The sequence below is a fragment of the Aotus nancymaae genome, unplaced genomic scaffold (assembly GCF_030222135.1).
Source record: "Aotus nancymaae isolate 86718 unplaced genomic scaffold, 86718_ANA_hifiasm-v0.15.2.pri h1tg000059l, whole genome shotgun sequence".
Classification (NCBI taxonomy): Eukaryota; Metazoa; Chordata; class Mammalia; order Primates; family Aotidae; genus Aotus; species Aotus nancymaae.
In genome coordinates this window covers 15,125,643-15,149,957 of record NW_026988473.1, presented here as the reverse complement: position 1 = coordinate 15,149,957, position 24,315 = coordinate 15,125,643, and the positions used below count along the sequence as shown (strand labels likewise).

Below are 24,315 nucleotides of genomic sequence, written 5' to 3'. Positions count from 1 at the left end.
GGAGTTGGTGATAAAGGGTGCTCTGAAATATACAATATAAGCTGCTTGAGAATGCCAAGAATTGATAAAGGCAGAATGTAAATTGGATCATCCATCTACATCCTGGATTATGCAGGGGGCTGTATTCCAGTAATCCCAGGGCTAACTTGGGCAATCCAAAAAGCTGAACTACTCCTGAGGATAATGTAATCGCCCACTGAAAACCCAAGGACCTTAAATGTTTGGAAGAATTAGATTAAGTCTGGACCAATGACACATAGGTGAAACTCATTCAAACCTGTGAAGGAAGCAAGGTGTTCAAGGCTATGGTATATTCATGAGGAAGATAAGGAGGTGTCCAACAATTATCTAAAGAAGGCATAGAACTGGAATATGTGTAACCCTTCCACTAAGATCAATATTCTGGCAGGAGAGAGGAAAACCAAAAGAGAAACCAAAACAAAAAAAAATCCATCACACTTCCTAAATTTCTGAGAATAACAATGATACAATGCAGGCATACTTCACTTGGTATCAATACGAATGCATTCCATAGGCCCCAAAGATAAGGTACTAGGAGGAAACGCTGCCTTATGGTAATAGAAAAGTACAACAGGTTACTCCAGGGAAAAAAGACTCCTTTTTTTTTTTTGAGATGGAGTTTTGCTCGTTACCCAGGCTGGAGTGCAATGGCGCGATCTCGGCTCACCACAACCTCCGCCTCCTGGGTTCAAGCAATTCTCCTGCCTCAGTCTCCTGAGTAGCTGGGACTACAGGCATGCGCCACCATGCCCAGCTAATTTTTGTATTTTTTAGTAGAGACGAGGTTTCACCTTGTTGACCAGGATGGTCTCGATCTCTTGACCTCGTGATCCACCCGCCTCGGCCTCCCAAAGTGCTGGGATTATAGGTGTGAGCCACCGCGCCCGGCCCCCAAAAAGACTCCTTTAATATAAAGATGAGGAGAATCCTCTGAGAGCGTTAAAAATGAATGAAGAATTATGTAAAAGCTAGCAATAAGAGATGTCTGAATACTCTAAGGCACAAAATCAACTTAATAATCACTGGGAATACATGCTTGTGTTGCTAATGTGCTGTTTAGGCCAAAATTATCACGTTGAACATCACCAAAAAGGGCTCTGGAAACAAGGAAAGGATGCCTGCTCTGATCAAACTATGGTAAGCCGACATGTGGCACAGTGTTTGCCATTCTGCTTACCACACTTCAAGAAAAAGACCTCGTAGGAGTCGAAGACCAGCCTGGGCAACAAAATGAGACCCTGGCCAGGCGCAGTGGCTCACGCCTGTAATCCCAGCACTTTGGGAGGTTGAGGCAGGTGGATCACTTGAGGTCAGGGGTTCAAGACCAGCCTGGCCAACATGGTGAAACCCTCTCTAGAAAAAATACAAAATTTAGCCAGGAGTGGTAGCTACTAGGGAGGCTGAGGCATGAGAATCACTTGACCTCGGGAGGCAGAAGCTGCAGTGAGCCGAGCTCGCACCACTGTACTCCAACTTGGATGACAGAGTGAGACCCTGTCTCAAAACCCCACAAAAACAAAAAAAAACCCATCATCTCAAAAAATAAAAAGACACACACAGTCTTGGAAAGGCATAATTTAAGGCGTCAAAAACAAAAAAACTCCCAACTGTCTGAGAGAACAAAATTTAACTGAAGCTTCAGCCTAACAAGATACAGGCTGAGAGTGGATATGATCAGGGTCTGAAAACCACAAAGGGACATGTTTTGACAGGCAAACACATTCTCAAGGTGGCTCACACCTGAAATCCTGGTGTAAGAGTAAGTGAATGTCACTAAACTCAGTAAGAACTAAGCACAGGACTGATGAGAGGGCCCTTTTGCAGTTGGGTCTCTCTTGTCTTGGATGAAGGTTCATGATAGCTATTTTCTGTAACTGAAAACTCTTAAGTCTTCCGTTTGTCTCTAGATCCTGTGAGTGTAATTCTCAAATAGGGGCTTTTTCACTGTTGGGGCAGTAATATTTCAGCTTAAACTTAGTTATTGCATTCATGCCTATCATACAGCAAATATCATCATGTGTTGCTTAAGGGCAGGGATACATTCTGAGAAATGCATTGTTAGGTAATTTTATTGTTATGCGAACACCTAGTTGGTATAACCTGCCATACACCTAGGCTACAAACCTGTACAGCATGTTACTGTACTGAATACTGTAGGCAATTTTAACACAATGTTAAGTATTTCTAAGCATAGAAAAGGTACAGTAAGAATGCCGTATAAAAGATAAATGGGCCCAGGCGCGGTGGCTCATGCCTGTAATCCCAGCACTTTGGGAGGCAGAGGCGGGTGGATCGCCTGAGGTCAGGAGTTCGAGACTAGCCTGACCAACATGGTAAAACCTTGTCTCTACTAAAAATACAAAAAATTAGCTGGGCGTGGTAGCGGACGCCTGTAATCCCAGCTACTCAAGAGGCTGAGGCAGGAGAATCACTTGAACCCGGGAGGCGGAGGTTGCAATGAGCCGAGATTGCGCCATTGCACTCCAGCCTGGGCAATAAGAGTGAGACTCTGTCTCAAAAAAAAAAAAAAAAGATAAATAGTACATCTGTATAGGGCATTTACCAGGAATGGAGCTTGTAAAACTAGAAGTTGCTCTGGGTGAGTGAGTGATGTGTGAAGATAAACATCTAGGACACTACTGTCGATTTTATAAACACAGCACACTTAGGTTACACTAAATTTATAGAAAAATAATTGCACTATGATATGACAGCTGTGGTATCATTAGATGATAGGAATTTTTCAGCTCATTATAATCTTATGGGACTGGCTGGGCATGGTGGCTCACACCTGTAATCCTAGGACTTTGGGAGGCTGAGGTGGGTGGCTCACTTGAGACCAGTTCAAGACCAGCTGGGGCAACATGGTGAAACCCTGTCTCTACTAAAAATACACAAAAAAAATTTGGGTGTGGTGGGACACACCTGTAATCCCAGCTACTTGGGAGGCTGAGGCAAAATAATTGCTTGAACCCAGGAAGTGGAGGTTACAGTGAGCCAAGATGATGTCACTGCACTCCAACCTGGATGACAGAATGAGACCCTGTCTCAAAACCAATAAATAATCGTATGGGACCACCATCATATATGCAGTCCATCATTGGCCAAAATACTGATATGCATGATTAGACACAGAGGCTGAACAATTAACCTGATAAATACTACATTATATAGTATGTTAGAGGTGTAAGTGCTGGCTGGGCGCAGTGGCTCACGCCTGTAATCCAAGCACTTCAGACGCCAAGGTGGGCGGATCACCTGAGATTGGGAGTTCAAGACCAGCCTGACCAACATGGTGAAACCCTGTCTTAAAAAAAAAAAAAAAGTAGTAAGTGCTATGGCAGGGTGAGGGAGAGGTTGGAAGTTTTAAACAATAAGATTTTGCTGGCCAGGAATGGTGGCTCACACCTATAATCCCAGTACTTTGGGAGGCTAAGGTGGGTGGATCATCTGAGGTCAGGAGTTTGAGACCAGCTTGACCAACATGGTGAAACCCTGTCTCTACTAAAAATATAAAACTTGGCATGGTGGTACACATCTATAATCCCAGCTACTTGGGAGGCTGAGGCAGGAGAATCTCTTGAACGTAGGAGGCAGAGGCTGCAGTGAGCCAATATCGTGCCATAGCACTCCACCCTGGGCAACAGAGCAAGACTCCATCTTACAAAAGAAAAGGTTTTACTAAGATGGTGGTATCTGAACAAAGATGTGAAAAAGGAAAGGGAGCTAAGCAATGAAGCCATCTTAGGAAGAACATTTATGTGTAAGAAATAGCCAGTGCTAAGGCCCTAAGATGACACATGCCTGGTGTCTTCCAGAAACAACCAGGGGGAGGCCAGGCAAGGTGGCTCACGCCTGAAATCCTGGCATTTTGGGAGGCTGAGGTGGGTGACTCATTTGAGCCCAGGAGTTAGAGACCAGCCTGGGCAACAAGGAGAAACCCTGTCTCTACAAAAAATACAAAAATTAGCCAGGCACGGTTACACCCACCTGTAGTCCCAGCTACTCAGGAGGCTGAGGTGGGAGGATTGCTCAAATCCAGTGAGCCACGATTGCACCACTGCACTCCAGCTTGAGTGACAGAGAGACCCTGACTCAGAAAGAAACAGGGGCTGGTGGAGCTGGAGTTAAACAACAGAGTAGGTGATGAGGTACTAGAGGTATTGGCAGGTCCTATAAACACAGGACCTCAGAGACCTTTAAAAGGCTTTTTGCTTTTGCTGAGTGAAAGGGAGAGCTTCTGGAAAATGTCATTAGAGTCATTTTGATGCTATGTGTGGAAAAGAATAGAGGGAGGCAGGGTGGAAGCAGGGAGATCAGGTAGGAAGATAATGCAATAATCCAGATGAGAGAGAACATATCACACCAAGGTGGTAGCAGTGAAGGTGAGGAGAAGTGTGGACGGATTCTGCATATGGTTTGCAGGTAGAGCCAAAATACTTTTCTGGCAGAAAGGAAGAGAAGACTCAAAAGCTTTGGATCTGAACAACCTAGAAGGAAAAAGTTGCCATCAACCAAGATGGAGAAGAATGCAAATGGATCAGGCTTAGGGGATGATCAGGACTTCAGTTTTTGACATGTAGAGTTTATAATGTCTATTCGGGGCCAGGCGTGGTGGCTCACCCCTGTAATCCCAGCACTTTGGGAGGCCAAGGTGGGCAAATCACCTCAGGTCAGGAGTTCGAGACCAGCCTCGCCAACATGGTGAAACCCTGTCTCTGTTAAAATTACAAAAATTAGCTGGGTGTGATGTGCCTGCCCGTGGTCCCAGCTACTCCCAAGGTGGAAGTTGCAGTGAGCCGATTGCAGTGAGCCGAGATTGCACCACTGCACTCCAGCTGGGTGACAGAGTGAGACTGTCTCAAAAAAATAAAAAATAAAAAATATAAAAGGAAGAAACAATATCTGTTGAAACCCAGGTGGAGATATCATGAAGGTTATAGCAGTTTGGAAATCAGGAAGGAGGTCTAAGCTGGAGATTTAAATGTTATTTAAAGTGGTGAAAGTAAATGAATTCATTAAGGAAATAAAAGAGAGAAGACAACCATAGACTGAACCCTGGAGGATGTCCACAGTTAAGAGGTCAGATTGAGCAGGAATTAGTCAACGGCCAAAAAGGAACGGCCAGTGAGATTGGAGGAAAACAAGATAGAGTGGAGAACTGGAAGCCAAGTGAAGAAGCTGTCTCAAGCAAAGGCAGAGAACAATTTACCATTGTCAAATCCTGATGATGGGTCAAGTCAGTTGGCTGAGAATTGACCACTGGATATAGCAATGAGAAGATCATTTGGTGACCATTAAGAATTGAGATTCATAGATATGAATGTAAACCAACCAAAACTCGAGGTTCCTGAGCTAAGAGCTACGTACCTGTTGAAGTGGAAATACGGCCTTTGCCCTCCCTCTCCATTTCAATCACCCGAAGGCCTCTCTCAACATAGCTCTGGAAGAACTGTGAGGAATTTTTCAGAAATGGCTCAATGTCAGCATCTGAATATTTCTTCTTATATTCATATAACTCTGCTAGTCCCTGATGAACAAGAAAAGGGACGAGGTGAGGATGGATGTTAGTGTCCCTTTTCCATAAAGCAGACCCCATTCTGCTTAACCCTTTCACTCTCACCTCTTTAGTGTTCTCTTTAGAGCCAATCTTCTTAAAAATCTCAGCTAAGAAATCATTCACTTTGGCCTTTGATGATTTTTCATCCTGAAAAGTTCAAAGACACAGGGAAGAACTGGTTACACTTGAGTTATTAATTAGGAACTGACGGTTGGACATGAACAGAAAACATCTCAAAATCTGGGCCTTACTGGTATGTTCCTACAGATAACAGATGTACCAATGATGTAGGGTCTTGCAGCAGAAGCATTGACGTTTGGGTTACTGAATGCCTCCGGTCTCAGATTTCTACCTCAACTTGATGGAGAGGGAACTGACCCATTCTTCCCAGGTTAAGTAGAGCTCGCTGTCTATCTGGTGACCGAATGCCTTAGGCATCTTTCTTGGGGACCAAACACCACAGGGTTATACTTAGTTTAGATTTTAAAATTTCAAGGTGGAAATAGTTACTGCATCACAGCAGGAGACTGATTAGATGAGTCCCTGAGCCTTCCCCTGGGGCCTTCAGAAAGAGTCTCCAGGTGACCTACACCTTAGATAAGATCACTTCCAGTGTAGCCTCATTTCCCTCGATCTTTCAAGTCAGGTCACTCACTATTCGAGATGCTCCCTTTTCTGTTTCCTTATCAGACTTGCTCCCAGTCTGGTCCATACTGTGCTTCATCATCCGGCAGAGATGGGCCTCCAGCTCAGATTCGTTTTTGTTGTCGATCATCGTTAGGTGGTCCAGGATCTGAGGGAGATACATGCACGACTGGTAGCATCGCCATTTCCAGGATTTTCTCTCAAGCTCCCTCAAAGACCAGTTGTGATTCTTACTCACCTTGGGCCCTTTTAATTTGCATAAGGTGTGTAGCAGGGTCTTTAGGGTCCTTATGGGAAATTCACTTTTGCATTGCTTCAGTTTCTCTTTGGGGAAGACTTTCATGAAAATGTGGATATCCAGAAGAATTCTGTCCAGGTTAATGCTATTTATGGTATCAGGTAATAATCGAACCATTCTCCAGAGACACTATTGAAAAAATAATAAAAGAATTAGAAGGAGTGACTGAAGAATGAGGATAATTTGTCACCATTCATCTTCCCTAAGCTCTGGGCTCACTTCTAAAAGATGGCCAGTGATATAAATGTGGCACATAATATCTTTCAAGTTCAGCTGCTAAAACATGAAAAATTGTAATCACTTCTACCATGACACCAGCTGATGTGTGTCCAGTCATTCATCTAATCATCCATCTCTACTCCTTCCTACTTCCCTGAGCTAGGGGCCATCATTTAACGTGGTGGAAATTCTGTCTTGGGTTTCCTTGGTAACTGAGAATAAAGGAGTTCATGTTGCTTAACCAAATCTAACACAAGGAGACAAAATATCTTGATACTACTGCAGTGTAGTAACAATATTACAATGTTATTTATAAATATGTTCATTTGGTCTTTTTTACAAAAGAGGCCAAATATCACAGGGCTATATATATCTTTTCTCCCAAAATAAATAAAATCTGTCTCAAACTTCTTTCCTTTTGATTTTTACAGAATTAGTAAAATATTTACAAAATACCTCCTCCCTTTCACTGTTTGAGGCCTGAACTTAGGATATACATTGTAGGAAGGGAAAAACTGAAGACCAATGTGGGAAGGGAAAAACTGAAGACCAATTTATATATATGTGTGTGTATATGTACGTGTATTATATACATGTATATAATACACATATATATTAAAAACTACATATTTTAGAGACTGAGTCTCACTGTTGTCAAGGCGGGAGTGTAGTGGTGTGATTAAGCTCACTCTTGGTGTTCAAGCAATCTTCTCACCTCAGCCTGCTGAGTAGCTGGTACCATAAAAGCATGCCACCACACCTAGCTAAATTTTTTAAAATTTATTTTATTAATATTTTTATTATGAAAAATATATTTTTTTTCAGGTGTGACTTAGTTATTTGAGCCTATATCTTTCTTAGCTCCAATTCCTCTTTCCCCATACTTTTAACAAAGTGATTGCATCTTTGACACAAAAGAAATCAAATCATTTCAACTTCACCTTCATTACAAGCTCTGAGAATTTGGGAGAACTGGCTGTTGCTAGTAGGCTGTCTTGGAGCAAAACAAGTAGGGCACTGGAAGAAAAACCCAACACAACAGCATTAAGTTTCAAACCTGCATTCCAATTAAAATCAGTAATTGCAAGGGCAAGTGAGATTACTCTATCCATCTAATAAATTGAGAGGTCATGGATCAGGACTTGTCCTGCACTGCCTGACATTCAGTTAGGAAAATAAACATTGTTTAAGCCTTGTAAGTCACCACTTGTATAAGTGTAAGGTTTGTCATTCTGTTTTTCATTGTCATCGGTAGCTAAGAAACAATAAAATGTACCTGAAATGTACAAGAAAAATGTACCTAACAAACTTTACAGTCCTATTCTAGAAAATGCATGATATTGACTGGCTGAATAGTTACTAGTTTTAGCTATGGTCTCAGGCTAAAATACCTTTGGTCCATGATGAAGAGGAGTAATAAAACAACTTCCTAGGCACACTTAAGTGTTGTGATTTGTGATTGTTAGGTTGCCTAGGAAGTTGACTTATGGAGGCTATGGTTTCTAGGTATAGACAAAAGAGAGGATGTCCCAGGCTCTTTTGGCTGAGAATACAGATATACCTCAGGATGTTGGTCTGGTCCGACTTCTCCAGAACCTTCACCACCAAGAGGTTCACAGAGCGGATGACCTGTTGTCCTTCCTCAAGATCTTCAATCCGAGAATCCAGCATTAAGGTGATGAGGCCATGCATTAGGTCTTTTAGTACTCCCGTGGAGGCCTCCCGGGCAAGGCTCTCTATCTGAAAGAGCTATCCAGACATAATTGTGTCAGGGAGGTGTAAAACTCAATATAGAGAGTAAAGAATATAAATCTGGGTGGCAAATTCTGGTAAACATTCAATTATGTTGTATTTTTAAAAATTCAGAGTAATAGCCGGGTGTGGTGGTTCATGCCTGTAATCCCAGCACTTTGTGAGGCTGAGGCTGGCAGATCACGAGGTCAAGAAATCGAGACCATCCTGGCCAACATGGTGAAACCCTGTCTTTTAAAAAATAAAAATAAATAAAAAATAAAAAATTCAGAGTAATAATGAAAAAACCAATCAGCACACTCCCCTAAGCCTCTAGTAATAGGCAAAATTAATTGGTGTGTTTCTTTCTAATTGTAAAAGTTTTTTTTTTTTCTTTGAGATGGAGTCTCACTCTGTCACCCAGGCTGGAGCGCAGTGGTGCAATCTTGGCTCATGGTGACCTCTGCCTCCTGAGTTCAAGCAATTCTCTGCCTCAGCCTCCCAAGCAGCTGAAATTACAGGCACCCGCCACCACGCCCATAATTTTTTGGATTTTTAGTAGAGACAGGGTTTCACCATCTTGGCAAGGCTGGTCTTGAACTCCTGACCTCGTGATTCACTGGCCTTGGCCTCCCAAAATGCTGGAATTATAGGTGTGAGTTACCGCACCTGGCCAAAGTATTTGTTTTTACCTGTGAAATTATTTACTGTTATGCCAAATCTGTAATTTCTGGATAGTTGGTGTCATTAAGTACACCCTTTTAGCCCCAATTTAAGAAAGCATATTGATATTGAAATCCAAGTGAGTGTCTTTGAAATCCAAGTGAATGTCTTTATTTTCCTTATAATCTGCTTTAAGGGTAAATCATTGGCAAATTTTTTTCCTTTTATTTTTAGTTGACATGTAATAACTATACAAATTTATGGAATACAGAGTGATATTTTAATTCATGCATACAATGTATACTGATCAAGCCAGGCTACTTAGCATTTTTAATGTAAGCATACTTATCTGTGAAAAGTCAGCTAGGGCCTACCATGCCTGATGAAGAAACTGGCAGGAAGAAGCTAGGTAGTCTGTAAGCATATTACTTTGTCCTAACAGTAAGGTGGGATGGAGTGTAGCCCAGCATTCAACGGAAGCCAGCAGTAGCTTGCTATATAATGCATGTAAAATTCCACCAAGTGACACAGGACTCACTGGAACATCTGCATGGATTCTGGCTTTAGAACCCAGGCAGGCTGAGAGATTGATGGGAAGCTGAAATTTTGCAGAGGTGCCCTTACCGAAATCATGTTGCCAATGATACAGCTATACAACTTGATGATCTCATCCTTCTCCAATTTCTCATCTGCCATGTGTGTGTTGTAGATGAGTCTTAGCTGCATGAACGTGGCTATCAGAAACTGATCAATATGGCCAGACATGGCTTCAGCTTTGTCTTCCTGTCTCAGGACCTCATCGATCTGATAACAAAAATTTCAAGATATATTTTCCAAGCTTCATACTTCTGAAGTAGCAGGAAATGCTATATGAAACTTCTCTGTAAGAATATTGATTAGCAAAGTACTTCCAAAGTCTTATCTTGAAAAAAATCCCATTTATTTTATTTATTTTGAGACAGAGTTTCGCTCTTTCGCCTAGGCTGGCATGCAGTGGCATGATCTCGGCTCACTGCAACCTCTGCCTTCCAGTTTCAAGCAATTCTACTGCCTTAGTCTCCCGAGTAGCTGGGATTACAGATGCCCGTCACCATGCCCAGCTAATTTTTTTATTTTTAGTAAAGACAGGGTTTCACCATTTTGGCCAGGCTGGTCTTGAACTCCTGACCTCGTGATCCACACACCTCAGCTTCTCAAAGTGCTGGGATTATATAGGCATGAGCCACCGGGCCCAACTCCATTTACTTTATATATAAATAACTAGGGATTTATTTACAAATTCTTCCACTTGGGAGGCCAACGTGGGCAAATCACTTGAGGTCAGGAGTTCGAGACCAGCCTGACCAAGATGGTGAAACCCTGTTTCTACTAAAAATACAAAAATTAGCCTGGTGTGGTGGCAGGCACCTGTAATCCCAGCTACTTGAGAGGTTGAAGCAGAAGAATTGTTGAACCCAGGAGGTGGAGGTTGCAGTCAGCCGAGATCATGCCACTGCATTCCAGCCTTGGACAGACCAAGACTCCATCTCAAAAAAAAAAAAAAAAAAAAACCCACAAATATTTAGGTTTCAATGTTCAATTTACTAAAAAGAATGCTTTTTAGACTCTCTAGACAGGGCTGATATTAAGATCTCCATTTACCAGATGAAAAGTGAGGCTCAGAAAGATCAGACTACTTGGGCCAAACTCAAAACTCAGCTTTATTACATATTGGTCCAGTGTTCTGTTTCAGTACACTGGTTGTCACTAATGGTGAAAGGCATTATGTTTATATCCAATCTATTAGCAAGTTCTGTGGATTCTGCTTCCAAAAGAAACCCTGAAACCATGACTCCTTTCCTCTCCACTATTATCATCCTCGTGGCATATGGTATTGTTCATATAAATTTTGGCCACAGCTTCCTAAAAGAATTGCTGGAATCCACTCTTGCCTTGCATATAATCTTATCTCTAGAGTGGCCAGAGTAATTTCTTCTACAATTAATACAAACAAAAAACTGCAAAAGTGAAAAAAAAAGTGCATTACAGAAACACTGAAAGGGCAGTAAAGGAACTCTTTTATCCTAAGTCATTTAAGAGTAAGTTGTCAATCTTATGTTCCACAACCCTCTGATATTTTAGGGTATACTTACTAACAACAAGGACATTCTCCTTCGTAAATACAATGAAACCATCAACATTAAGAAATTAATAGGCCGGGCGTGGTGGCTCACGCCTGTAATCCAAGCACTTTGGAGGCCAAGGCGGGCGGATCACCTGAGGTCAGGAGTTCAAGACCAGCCTGACCAACATGGTGAAACCTTATCTTTAAAAAAAAAAAAAGAAATTAACATTGCTATTACTACCATCTAATCCTTAGACCCCATTCCATTTTCTCTAATAACCTCAATTATGTCTTTTAAAGCAAAAGACCAGTGTAGAATCATGCACTGCATTTACCTGTCATGTCTCTCAGTCTCTTTATAGTATAGGATGGTTCTTCAGTCTTTTCTTGACTTTTTTGATCTTGAATCGTTTTTTTCTTTGAGATGGAGTCTTGCTCTTGTTGCCCAGGCTGGAGTGCAATGGCGCAATCTTGGCTCACTGCAACCTCTGCCTCCCGGGTTTAAGTGATTCTCCTGCCTCAGCCTCCCCAGTAGCTGGGATTACAAGCATGCATCATCATACCTGGCTAATTTTTTTTGTATTTTTAGTATAGACCAGGTTTCTCCATGTTGGTCAGTCTGGTCTCAAACTACTGACCTCAGGTGCCTGCCTCAGCCTCCCAAAGTGCTGGGATAAAAGCATAAGCCACCATGTCCGGCTTTGACCTTGAATCTTTATAAAGATTGTCCCTTAATTTGTATTTCTCTGATGTTTCCCATTATTCAGGTTAAGCAACATTAGAAATATCAGCAAAGTGATATGGAACTCTCACTGGATCCTATCAGTGTAGCACATGATTTCCTTTTGTCAACTTGATGCGGTGGCTCACACCTATAATCCCAGCATTTTGGGAGGCCGAGGCAGGTGGATCACCTGAGGTCAGGAGTTTGACCAGCCTGATCAACATGGTAAAACCCCGTCTCTTCTAAAAATACAAAAATTAGTTGGGTGTGGTGGTAGGTGCCTGTAATCCCAGCCACAAGGGAGGCTGAGGCAGGAGAACTGCTTGAACCCAGGAGGCAGAGGCTGCAGTGAGCCGAAACTGCGCCACTGCACTCCAGCCTGGGCAACAGAGTGAGATTCCATCTCAAAAAAAATATGTATTTTGTCATATTGTTGTTGATTCATTTTGGGTTTATTTATTTATTTATTTGTGATGGAATCTTGCTTTGTCACCCAGGCTGGAGTGCAGTGGTGCAATCTTGACTCACTGCAGCCTCCACTTCCTGGGTTCAAGTGATTCTCCTGCCTCAGCCTCCCCAGCAGCTGGGATTACAGGCATGTGCCACCATTCTCAGCTATTTCTAGTAAAGACAGGGTTTCACCATATTGGCCAGGCTGGTCTTGAACTCCTGACCTTGCGATCCACCTTTCTTGGCTTCCCAAAGTGCTGGGATTATAGGCATGAGCCACTGTACCCGGACTATTTTTTATTTTTTTTTTGAGACAGGGTTTTACTCTGTCACCCAGGCTGGAGTTAAGTATAGTGGTGCAATCACAGCTCACTGCAGCCTCAACCTCCTGGGCTCAAGCAATCTTTCCACCTCAGCCTCCTGAGCAGCTGGGACTCTAGGCAGGAGCCACCACACCCACCTGTGATTTCTGTTTTTAAAAATTTCTAATGATTTCCCATCATAATTGAAATAAAATCCAACTCACCCTAGTGCTTTTAAAGCCCTATATGATTTGATCACTGCCCCTCAAATCTCATGCTATATCATTCCCCTTCTTGAACACTATGCTCCAGGCACATGCACCTTCTCTTACTTCCTTGAACTTGCAAGCTCATTTCTACCCTAAGTCCTTTGAGTACTAGCTTTTCCTCTGCTTGGAGTCTCTTAGCCCCACACATATCAGAGTTTTCCTGATCACCCAGTCTAAGTAACTACTCAGTTCTCTCTCTCATTACTCCATTTGAGTTATATTTACATAGTAGTTACAACTGTGTGATATTTTCTTGTTTACTTGTGTCTGTCCACTAAAATCTAAGTAAGTTCTGTGAGAGCTGGTCCTTACTTGTTAACTGCTCTTATATCTCTAGTCTCTGGTGAATCAATGCAATTAAAAAAATGAAAGACTCAGCCAGGTGCAGTGATGCAAGCCTGTTGTCCCAGCTACTCAGGAAGCTGAGACAGAAGGATTACTTGAGCCCAGGAGTTGGGGCTGCATTGTGCTATGACAGTGCATGTGAATAGTCACTGCACTCCAGCCTGGGCAACCTAGTGAGACCCTATCTCAAAAAAAAAAAAAAAAAAAGTAAGGCTCTATCAGAGCCATATCCTCTGAGACAAGTGATGAGTGAGTGGCCCCTGTGCATTTATTTCCTCGGGAAAGTACTAAACACTGCCTGCATTCCCCAATGCTATGACTCTATAACTGTACAACTCATCACTTTTACAGCCTGTGTCCACCAACGGAATCCCTATCACTGGAGCACACCCATTACCTGTGTCAGAGCTTGGATACTTGTGTTGATGTCACCACTGGCTACTTGGGAGATAATAAAATTGATTGTGGATGCTGTATTACTGTGCATGTCATCGAAGTGTGGAGAAACAGCCCGGATCCTAGATAGCAGAGCAAAGGGAAAACTTCAATCTCTATTACAAGACATCCCATTGGAGTTATACAATTCTCCACTAGGTCCAGGTCTTAGTTAACAACTACTATAATTCAGAGAGCAATCAGTTCTAAGAAGTTTTAACTGCACACTACCACAAAGGGCACATTTCACATATGCTATCTGATGATCATGAACTGCTTATATTTAAACGAAAGAGTTTAACTCACTTGGGTTCAGGAATAAGGACTGGCTCAAAAATGTCATCCAGTTTGTGCTGAACAAGTTCTGGCATTTCACATCGGACTGTACCATTGTCATTCTCAATCTCATCTAGATCCAGCTGGAATTCTCTGCGGACCATCTGGGCTGCCTCAGGATGCCCACTCATGCTTCGGGCTTGGCTAAGGAAAGCAAAAGGAAGCTCCTGAACTAAAAGAGACTTCTTAACCAAAGGGCAAGAGTAGCACTGTCAGTTGCCCCAAAGCTTCAGGACAGATGTTCAACTTCTGGTTTCAGCCCCCCTGAATGATTTAAGTCCTTGAGTCTAAGCAAGTGCCTTTAATAGGCAACAACACTGGTTCATGAATATCCTAAGAGGGCAGATAACTTTAATTTGTACTTACATTACCTGCCAAGTTATAGGTATTTGTTCTAGTTCACTAAAGCCAACAAACCTTGTACTTCCATTCCTTATGGGGCAAAACCAAAAAAAATGTATTTATATTGACTCAAAGTTCACAACTTATGGGCAAATACATAAGAAAAATCTAGACTGGCTGGTTCTTTTCCAACAAATTAACAAGTGCTTTAATTTTGCTAATCATAAGTACCATTCCATGCAGTGTTCAGCACATTTTATACTTTGTGGGACCACCAGTCACCCCTTTTTAGGAATATTCACTCTTGATAGGTCAGGGCCAGCTTTATATTCAAGAAATAGGGATTCAAAGTTTCCAAATTCAAGTTGGTTAAAATTATACTCATGACACAACCCAAAATAGAGCTGTCTTGCTTAGCAGTATTTTGAGTCCCTAAGCCAATTCTGGGTTGCATGCATTTTATTTAGCCTTATCTCAAGAATAGGAAACTAAGCACAACCAAGTATAACACAAAGAAGAAAGTGAATCAGTATTTTAGCCACATGACATTGAACTTTTGTGGAAGACTTGATTCATGGGGAACTTATGGATACCCTCTACCCTGATTATAAACTCTAAGCTAGTCACCCTCCAGAGGGGATGAATCCAAGTCAGAAGTTAGAAAGATATAAGAGCCCTGCTAATGAGAAATTAGCAGGCAGTACTTACATCCTATAAGTGCGATACATAATTCTGTCCACGGAAAAGCAGTGAAAGAAGGCACAAGACCATTTAGAAGTGGTTTTGAGACAAAGACAAAGACAATGAAGACTGAAGGATCAAACATTTGATTACAATACATTTACCCAGACACTCTGTCATGCATGATAATGACTACAAGAACTCAAGATTATGTTACAGGACAGGCTGTGAGCACATAAGGCAAAGGCCATGGAGATGCTTTCAGACAAGTATCTCTATCTACATACTTGAGTTTGGAAGACATGTCCTCAGCTGGTCCCTTGCGTAACATGTTGGCATTGGAGCTTATGTTCTGTACACGCTGAGGTTTCTCTTCCACCTGTTTTATTGGCGCAGCAGAGGGCCTCTTTGCTGACCGCTTAATCCTCTCCTCAAGCATGCTCATATCCTTTTCAGAAAGCTGTAAAGAGGCCAAATTTAGAAACCTAACTGGAGAACTCAATAATTAATATCTACTTTCATATCAAAACAAATAGAAGATTCTATGTTCGGAGATGTTTATTTTGAAAACACATTTCAAAATCAACTACTGTTAATACCTGCCCAGCTGCTATCGTAAGAGAAGATATGAAAGGAGAGGGGCTGGGCACAGTGGCTCATGCCTGTAATCCCAGCACTTTGGGTGGCTAAGGCAGGAGAATCACTTGAGCCCAGGAGTTTGACACCAGCTTGGGCAACATGGTGAAACCCCCATCTCTACAAAAAGTACAAAAAATAGCTGGGTGTGGTGGCACATGCCTGTAGTCCCAGCTACTCAGGAGACTGAAGTTGAGAGGATCACTTGAGCCCAGGAGGTTGAGGCTGCAGTGAGCCATGATCACACCACTGGACCCCAGCCTAGGTGACAGAGCAAAAAAAAAAAAAAAAAAAAAAGGAAGAGAGTAGCAGCCATGGCTCTTCGGTATCCTATGGCCGTGGGCCTCAACAAGGGCCACAAAGTAACCAAGAACGTGAGCAAGCCCAGGCATAGCCGCAGCCGCAGGCGTCTGACCAAACACACCAAGTTCGTGTGGGACATGATTCGGGAGGTGTGTGGCTTTGCCCCGTATGAGCGGCGCGCCATGGAGTTGCTGAAGGTCTCCAAGGACAAATGGGCCCTCAAGTTCATCAAGAAATGGGTGGGGACACACATCTGGGCCAAGAGGAAGCGGGAGGAGCTGAGCAATGTCCTGGATGCCATGAGGAAAGCTGCTGCCAAGAAAGACTGAGCCCTCTCCCCTGCTGTCTCCCTGAAATAAAAAACAGTTGCACCCCCCTCCAAAAAAAAGGAAAAGGATAAAAAAAAAAAGAAAGGATAAAAAAGAAAGCCAATTTGTAACTACTAATAAAAAGGTCAAAAATTAAATGAAGCTTTCCCATTTTTTGTTTTGTCACCACTAGCTAGCTGTGTGACTATGGACAAGAAACTTCATTTTTGGTCACCTGTAAAATTCCCAACTGCTTTATATTCTTCACTGGTAGCAGTGAGAATTTAATTAGAAAATATAAGTAAACATATTTAAGCCCAGTGTAAATATAAGGTGACACTATGAGGTAACTGAAGAGGGAGGTCCAGACACAATAATGACTGGGCCAAAGGAAATAAGAGGTCAGAGGCAGAACCTAGTGTGAGTGGCAAACTGGCTCACGGCTGTAGCTCAAGACGTGATCTGAAAGATACTAGTATCCACACTGTACACAAGTAAGCACTTTTTAACCAAAAACTCAATGCAGTAAAAATTACAGAGCAGACTATCAGGCAGAATTTAAACCCTGGACTAGCTCAGATTTCTTGATTCAAAAACAGCACTCATTTCTAAAGCAAATTTGCTATGAATAGAATGCTCAGAAAAGAAAACTTTGATTTCTATTAAAACAGCCTAATCAGAGACACCTCAAAGGTCCATCTGGATTCTAGGACACATTGATTGGTTGAGTTGACTAAAAAGTAGTAAAAACTTAGCTACAGTTGAGAGGACAGGAAACCTAACAACTAGGAGATATTGCAATTCTTTTTACAACATGCTGACAGTGTTGAGAGAAGTCACTCACATTTCCAATCAGTTTGAACACCTGATCCCCATGTACATTGTACACCGTTACAATGGTGTTGAGTGCAGCATTGCGTACAGCATTGTCACGGTCTCCTATGTGAACAGCTATTTCCTTTAAGGCTTTTCCTGGGGTTGGTTGGCAAACATTCATGCCATAGGACTCAACCAGACATCCCAGCTCTTCCAGGCACTCTGATGGGGAAGAAAGGCTAGATTAATGAGACAACACACATTTGGGATAGAGACTTACCCTTACTAGAAAAATTTCCCTTGGCACATATGAAGGACTAAAATCTTACTCTGGCTCTGCCTAGGATTTTTTGTTTACTGCCTTTTATCAGAGAAACAATGGTATTTCAGCAAGTGCTCCTGAAAGGAAGAGATGCCTGTGAGTCAGATGGCCCCTGTGCACTTGATTTTGTCACCAGGGTGATACTGAGTGATGCCTGTATCACCTGATACCATGGCTCCACCAGTGTGCAACTCATCACTCTCACAGTCTAAATCAGGAGGTTGGAATCAACTACATAGGCACTGAAGAAATTTATTTGTTCATCTATAAACTATTTCTTCTATAGGCTACTGCTGCAGAGATCCACATCTCCATTTAAATTGTTTGCTTCACCTGCTCTCTGCTTAGAGTTTTTGGATTTGGTTCCTTCCATGATAAAGGGAAACATCTTGCTAGCTGGGTAGACAAGGCACATCCGGTTCAGGATGGCACGAACATCTTTACGAATGACATCTTTTGGTTCTCCAACCTAGTCAACAAGGAAAATAATGATTAAGTGAGACATTTCCTAAGTAGCAATGATTCCCCCATGCATTACTATGTTATGAAAGAATAGGGGGATAGGGATGAGTAGGGAAGGTACTGTGATATAATCAGTAAAAAAGGGAGAGGAAATAAAAGTATAGAAACTGAGGTCAGCTGGGAACTTAAGCAGTCTCCCAGAGAGAGAACACCATATTACCTTGACGACAAGATAGGGGATGAAGGAAGACGCTTCATTCTCAGTAAGATGATATTCTTCCTCACTCAGCAAGGTGAAGAGCAATTTTAAATATTCTAGTGCTTTCATCAGGACACTCGTATTGGTGTCAAAAAACCTCAGGGTAAGCCACTTTAAGATAAGATCCAGGCAACCAATAACACCTTCTTTTTCACTCTCCAGGTGCTTAAAATAAAACAAAACAAAACTCCCACAAATAAGAATGTATAAAATCTTAAGTTCTATTAGGCAAGTGTCTCTCAAATTTTATTGGAGCCCAAAAAGAAAATGACAGATTTTTAAGCCTTCCATTAAGACCTAAAAAATATACACATACATCTATTTATTCTACCAAATAAGACAGCGCTAAAAATAGAGAACATAGTATATTCTACTTCCTTTTCAAGTCATGCAAACTTCTGATTATTTCATAGGGCTCAGTATTTTTACATGTCTGAGATACATGCATATTTATCTGTTGCAGACTTACATCAACCATCACAGCCAGAGCTTTGTTATGATGCTGAAAGTCTGAGTGAAACATCTCATCTTGTAACCATTTAGCTACACAGCTAGACATCTGAGTCTTTAGTTGCTCAATGTATTCATCCCGTGGGGTAGTAAAATTCCACTTTAGCACCTGGAAAAAACAAACAGTGAAAAGGGGCTACGGGGTGTTCAACTGAAATGAGGTAAACAGCCTTATATAATGCAGCTGCAGGAACAATAAAATATTTAAAAATTCAACAATATTAATTTGTAATTAAATATGAATGCAAAATATCTTTTCAAGGTGTTATACTTCTTGAAGCTTAACAACTCTGAAAATCTTGTAGGAATTAGAAATTTTTGGAATTCTTTTATTTTTTTTTGAGACAGTGGCATGATCATAGATCACTATAACATTGACCTCCCAGGCTCAAGTGATTCCTCCGCCTTAGCCACCCAAGTGGCTGGGACTACAGGTATGCACCACCACCACCATGCCCAGCTAATTTAAAAGTAAATTTTGTAGAGATGAAGTCTCACTATGTCGTCCAGGCTGGTTTTGAACTCCTGGGCTCAGGCAATCTGCCTGCCTCAGCCTCCCAAATTGTTGGAATGACAGGCGCAAGCCACTGTGCCTGGCCTTGCAATTCTTACTAAAGAAAAAAAAAGAAATCAATCCTACATATATTACATGGTGGATACTGTTGCCACATCTTTGACAGAGAGAAAATTTCATATATATATCAAAATTATGCACATCATTATTCTAGGAGTTTAACATAGATATACTGACATATGTGTACAAAGACCCACATTCAAAGATATTCACAGCAGCACTGCTTGTAATAGTGAAAGACCAGAAACAACCTAAATGTTCAGCACAGTAGGCTACGGATAAAGAAAGATACGTACATATAATGTACCAATACAAACAGTGACACACACATACATACACAGATACGAATGATCTTTCAGATAGTTCAAACATCATTAAAAGAAAATAGTGAGATACAGAACAAACAGTATGGCATGTCCCCATCTGTGTAAAGGAGGGCTATATAAAAATATACATATGATAGTAGAGGTATTAAATATTTCTGGAGTAATACATTAAAAAAATGAGTACTAATATCCTCCCTGTGAAGGGATAATGGAAGAGAGACATGCTTTTCATACTATACTTTGCACTTTTTGTACTGCTTATAATTTTTAAAAAAGATTATGTATTGTGAAAACAAATTTAAGTACCTAATAAAATCAAAGCAAAATAAGAGAAATGACTGAACTAGCCATTTATTAAACAGTCACCAAATCTGCCTTGTAAGGTCTTAGAAAGAAAGATTAATGAAGAAGCTTTATGTCCAGTTAATTTAAAAAAAAAAAAAAATCAATGAATATGTTCCATTCTTTGATTTTAAAAATGAAGAAACCAAAAAAAAGCTACTAAATCATTTATATTTACAGGGACAAATAGGCAATAACTATATTCTATAGTTTTTTTTTGTAGGAATTTATGCTCCTATAAACTAATATTTAAGATAATTTACAAGCAAAAGAAACACTTAATTCCTAGATATTTCACAATAACATGAATTTCAGACAGCAAAACTATTCTTGAATAACAAAACAAGCAAAAATCTCTGACGATTTTTAATCCTTCCTTACCTTCAATCCTTTTTCATCTTTCATCCTTTGCTCCTTTCCATTTGGAACAACAATAAAAATCGGTCCAGATTTGTCTTCATCCTCCTTTAAGCTTGTTTTGCTTGGCACCTTCTTCCCTTGTGCGCTCTACAACCAAGGTTCGGGGAATACTGATTAGCTTGGCCACTTCTCCTTAAGAATATGATGCTGCTGCCCAGTAAAAGGGCACTATAGAAACCAGAGACATCTTTCTACATGATATTTCACATGAAAAAAATATGTCATAGAATCTTGTATATGTTTTTGAACAAGTTCTCTAGAAATTTTTCTGAGAATATTGTTAAGTAACTGTTGGTTAGCTCTTGGACTGGTATGCTATGTAGTTGGAAAAGCTACTACTACTAATCATTAGTCTAGGTCACAGGCTTTTTGTTTATTGGATGATTGTTTTTATCTTGAAATCTTCAACACTATTTATAGTTTTCCATATTAATGACATCTTTTTTTTTTTTTTTTGAGATGGAGTCTCACTCTGTTGCCCAGGCTGGAGTGCAGTGGCACAATCTCGGCTCACTGCAATCTCTGACTCCTGGGTTCAAGTGATTCTCCTGACTCAGCCACCTGAGTAGGTGGGACCAGAGGCACCCACCACCACCCCTGGCTAATTTTTGTATTTTTAGTAGAGATGGGGTTTCACCATGTTGTCTAGGCTTGTCTCGAGCTCCTGACCTCAAGTGATCCACCTGCCTCAGCCATTAATGACACCTCAAATGGCATTTACACATTTCATATCACTTAGTTTGAAAGCTTTTCCATTTCTCTCCATTGATATTTAAATGTATCTCTATCATAAGAGTATAACTGAAAGCCTTTTGAACTTCCTTCTAGAGAAAGTTATAAGAAATGCTTTAAAAACTTAACTCACGTGATTTTAAAAATAATCCAAGATTTACAATCTTCATATTAGATAGAAAATAGTAAATAGTATATATGTTTGAGGTAAAATTCAAATTTCATTATTGGAATCATTATTATTATAAATGTAGCAAGGCCACTATTTCTAGTTGGCTAGAATTTCTTTCTAGTATAAACACTAAAGTCGTTCAGACCAAACAAATATGAGATCATTTATATGAAACTGCTTTGTAAGTTTAAAAAGACTGGAAAAAAAATTGTGGCATTAAGAATGGAGTCAAAAATACTTCAAAGCACTCGTGATCAAAACTAAAATAAGCACTTGTTAAATCTGGGGTGAGGACAGGCAGACAGGAAAAGAACAACGTCATTGGATAGCTGAAGATAATTACCCATTTAAATTAACTCACTGAGGAGTTAAAGGGCCAAGCATAGGGAAGAAAAATGGTAACTGTAATATTTAGAAGAATGGCCCTAGAGTGTGTAATCCAAAATGGGGTTGTAATAGTACATGTACTGCCTAAAAAAAGTTATCACTCTATATTTTTTCATCAATTACAGAAGTAAATTAAATACTTCTCTATTTAGATTTACTATTAGATTTACTACCCATTGCACAGTTTTTGCAATTTTCCTTTTGTAAGTATTAAATAATACTCTGAATATATTTATTAATCTGAATCTTGATAGAGATAATGACAATTTTCTGTTATTAAAAAACTTAATTAAATGAAAAAATCACCTAGTTGACCATTTGAACATACTGCTTTAAATTGTCCAACTCTGCATGAATATTGAAAGAACTGGTGATGCATCATGATAAATCCTATTGGGACAACAGGTATTTCCCTGCAGACTAACTGAAACATCTTCTAGTATGATGACAATAGTGCCAAATTTGAAGAAAGTTGATTTAACTTCCTTTTCTTAAATCCAAATCAGCCTGAAGTGTTTATTATGCCAGAGCTACAAATGCTTTCTTTCTCCTTTTTTTTTTTTTTTCTTCTGAGTCTTGCTCTGTTGCCCAGGCTGGAGTACAATGGCGAGATCTTGGCTCACTGCACCCTCTGCCTCCTAGGTTCAAGGGATTCTCCTGCCTCAACTTCCTGAGTAGCTGGGATTACAGATGCATGCCACACCTGGCTAATTTTTGTATTTTTAGTAGAGACAAAGTTTCACCATGTTGGCCAGACTGGTCTAGAACTCCTGACCTTAGGTGATCCACCTGCCTCGGCCTCCCAAAGTGCTGGGATTAGAGGCGTGAGCCAGCACACCCGGCCCTTTCTCCTTTCAATAAAGTAAATCTTTCCCTAAAAATCTACATGAAAGGAATAATGACAGCACCTCTTGAGAGCAGGAGTCTCTATTTTAGGACCTTATTAAAAATCAGCCACAGAAATTTGTATAAATAATTTGTTAATATCAACAGTAGTGATATTCTTTTACATATAATATGATCCTTCCTAATAGAATAACTCAGTGTACAAAATATATTTAAAAGGAAGTCTACATTGAAGTATACAGAGTTGACATACCTTTGCTTTAGAGGATAATCCTGGAGCTTTGGCCTTTTTTGGATCAGGCTTGGGTTCTGCACTGCTGGAAACAGAATCTTCAGCAGGTGCTTTGAGGAAAAAAAGCACATACTATAAACTTTAAATAATATCATTTTATTTTGGACAGGTTACATATATAATGATGACAAGGAAGCCTGCAGTCTTAAATGTATCCATTTTTAAGATGTTTTCAATTAGGTTTATTTTTTATTTTTTAGACCTGAGTTTCGCTTTTGTTGACCAGGCTGGAGTCCAATGGCACGATCTCAGCTCACTGCAACCTCTGCCTCCTCGGTTCAAGCAATTCTCCTGCCTCAGCCTCCCAAGTAGCTGGGATTACAGGCATGTGCCACCATGCCCAGCTAATTTTGTATTTTTAGTAGAGATAGGGTTTCACCATGTTGGTCAGGCTGGTCTCGAACTCCTGACCTCAGGTGATCCATCCACCTCGGCCACCGTGCCCAGCCAGGTTTGTTTGTTTGTTTTTGTTTGTTTTTATAAGACAGGGTTTTTTAAGACAAGGTTTTGGTCTATCTCACAGGCTGGAGTACAGTGGTGTCTTCACAGTGCTCACTGCAGCCCTGACCTCCTGGGCTTAATGAATTCTCCCACCTCAGCCTCCCTAGTAGCTGGGACTATAGGCCCATGGCACCATGCCGAGCTAATTTTCTTTGTATTTTTTTGTGGAGACAGGGTTTCACCAAGTTGCCCGGGCTGGTCTCAAACTCCTGGGCTCAAGCAATCCACCCACCTCAGCTTCCCAAACTGCTGGAATTACAGGTGTGAGCCACTGTGGCTGGCTTAGATTTTCTTCCCTAGTTTTTCTCCCCAAATCTCTCTTTAAGCATAAGGAGAAATTAATTCAGAAAATCTGTATCTCATCTACCAACATTTAAACTGTAGTTTCATTTGTTTGTTTAGAGACAGGGTCTCACTCTGTCATGCAGCCTCAGCCGTCTGAATAGCTGGGACTACAGGCATGTATCACCATGCCCAAGTAATTAAAACAATTTTGTTTTGTAGAGACAGAGTCTCACTATGTTGCCCAGACTGGTCTTGACCACCTTGGCCTCTCAAAAGTGGTGGAATTACAGACGTGAGCCACCATGCCCAGCCAAGACTGATCTTTCTTAAGGGTAAAGACATCTTTGATATTCAGGATCTGCTATATAGCAAGATTCCAATAAAAGTTAAAACTGATTATGTACTTTGATGTCAACAGTTTTACACAAGTAAATTTTTTTTTTTTTTTGAGACTGGGTCTTGCTTTGTCACCCAGGCTGGAGTGCAGTGGTGCACTCATAGCTCATTGAAGCCTCAGCCTCCTGGGCTGAAGCGATCCTCCCACCTCAACCTCAGCCTTCTGGGTAGTTGGTACCACAGGTGTGTGCCACCAAGCCCAGCTAATTTTTGTAGAGATAGGGTTTTGCCATGTTGCTCAGGCTGTATATATGTAAAATTTCTAACTTTATAGCATCAACAATTTCTATTCCACTAAATG

At 40.9% G+C, this 24,315-nt stretch overlaps 2 protein-coding genes and 2 non-coding genes across 5 annotated transcripts in view; 1 reads left to right on the top strand and 3 right to left on the bottom strand.

Moving 5' to 3' along the window:
* Positions 1-24,315, bottom strand: part of CKAP5 (cytoskeleton associated protein 5) — a 113,519-nt gene that overhangs the window by 1,359 nt on the left and 87,845 nt on the right. Inside the window, exons 27-43 of one of the 2 annotated variants that reach the window (XM_064364966.1) lie at positions 22,794-22,882; positions 20,365-20,490; positions 18,701-18,850; positions 18,193-18,396; positions 17,844-17,979; positions 17,217-17,410; positions 15,413-15,585; positions 15,153-15,176; positions 14,073-14,246; positions 13,729-13,849; positions 9,762-9,941; positions 8,305-8,492; positions 7,685-7,760; positions 6,465-6,653; positions 6,237-6,374; positions 5,645-5,728; positions 5,392-5,551 (exon numbers count right to left, since the gene is read on the bottom strand). In XM_064364966.1, the coding sequence (XP_064221036.1) occupies positions 5,392-5,551; positions 5,645-5,728; positions 6,237-6,374; positions 6,465-6,653; positions 7,685-7,760; positions 8,305-8,492; positions 9,762-9,941; positions 13,729-13,849; positions 14,073-14,246; positions 15,153-15,176; positions 15,413-15,585; positions 17,217-17,410; positions 17,844-17,979; positions 18,193-18,396; positions 18,701-18,850; positions 20,365-20,490; positions 22,794-22,882 (2,406 nt within the window). The remainder of the gene's footprint in view (positions 1-5,391; positions 5,552-5,644; positions 5,729-6,236; positions 6,375-6,464; positions 6,654-7,684; positions 7,761-8,304; positions 8,493-9,761; positions 9,942-13,728; positions 13,850-14,072; positions 14,247-15,152; positions 15,177-15,412; positions 15,586-17,216; positions 17,411-17,843; positions 17,980-18,192; positions 18,397-18,700; positions 18,851-20,364; positions 20,491-22,793; positions 22,883-24,315) is intronic. The other variant, XM_064364967.1, reaches the window with a different exon arrangement.
* Positions 13,576-13,681, bottom strand: LOC135270331 (small nucleolar RNA SNORD67). Its single transcript, XR_010338491.1, has one exon. It is a non-coding gene; the product is annotated as a small nucleolar RNA SNORD67 (small nucleolar RNA).
* On the top strand, positions 16,059-16,963 carry LOC105717338 (large ribosomal subunit protein eL36-like). The gene has a single exon (XM_064364969.1). It carries the CDS (start codon positions 16,076-16,078, stop codon positions 16,391-16,393), a length of 318 nt encoding a protein of 105 aa, XP_064221039.1. The 5' UTR covers positions 16,059-16,075; the 3' UTR covers positions 16,394-16,963.
* LOC135270330 (small nucleolar RNA SNORD67) lies at positions 17,606-17,716 on the bottom strand. The gene has a single exon (XR_010338490.1). It is a non-coding gene; the product is annotated as a small nucleolar RNA SNORD67 (small nucleolar RNA).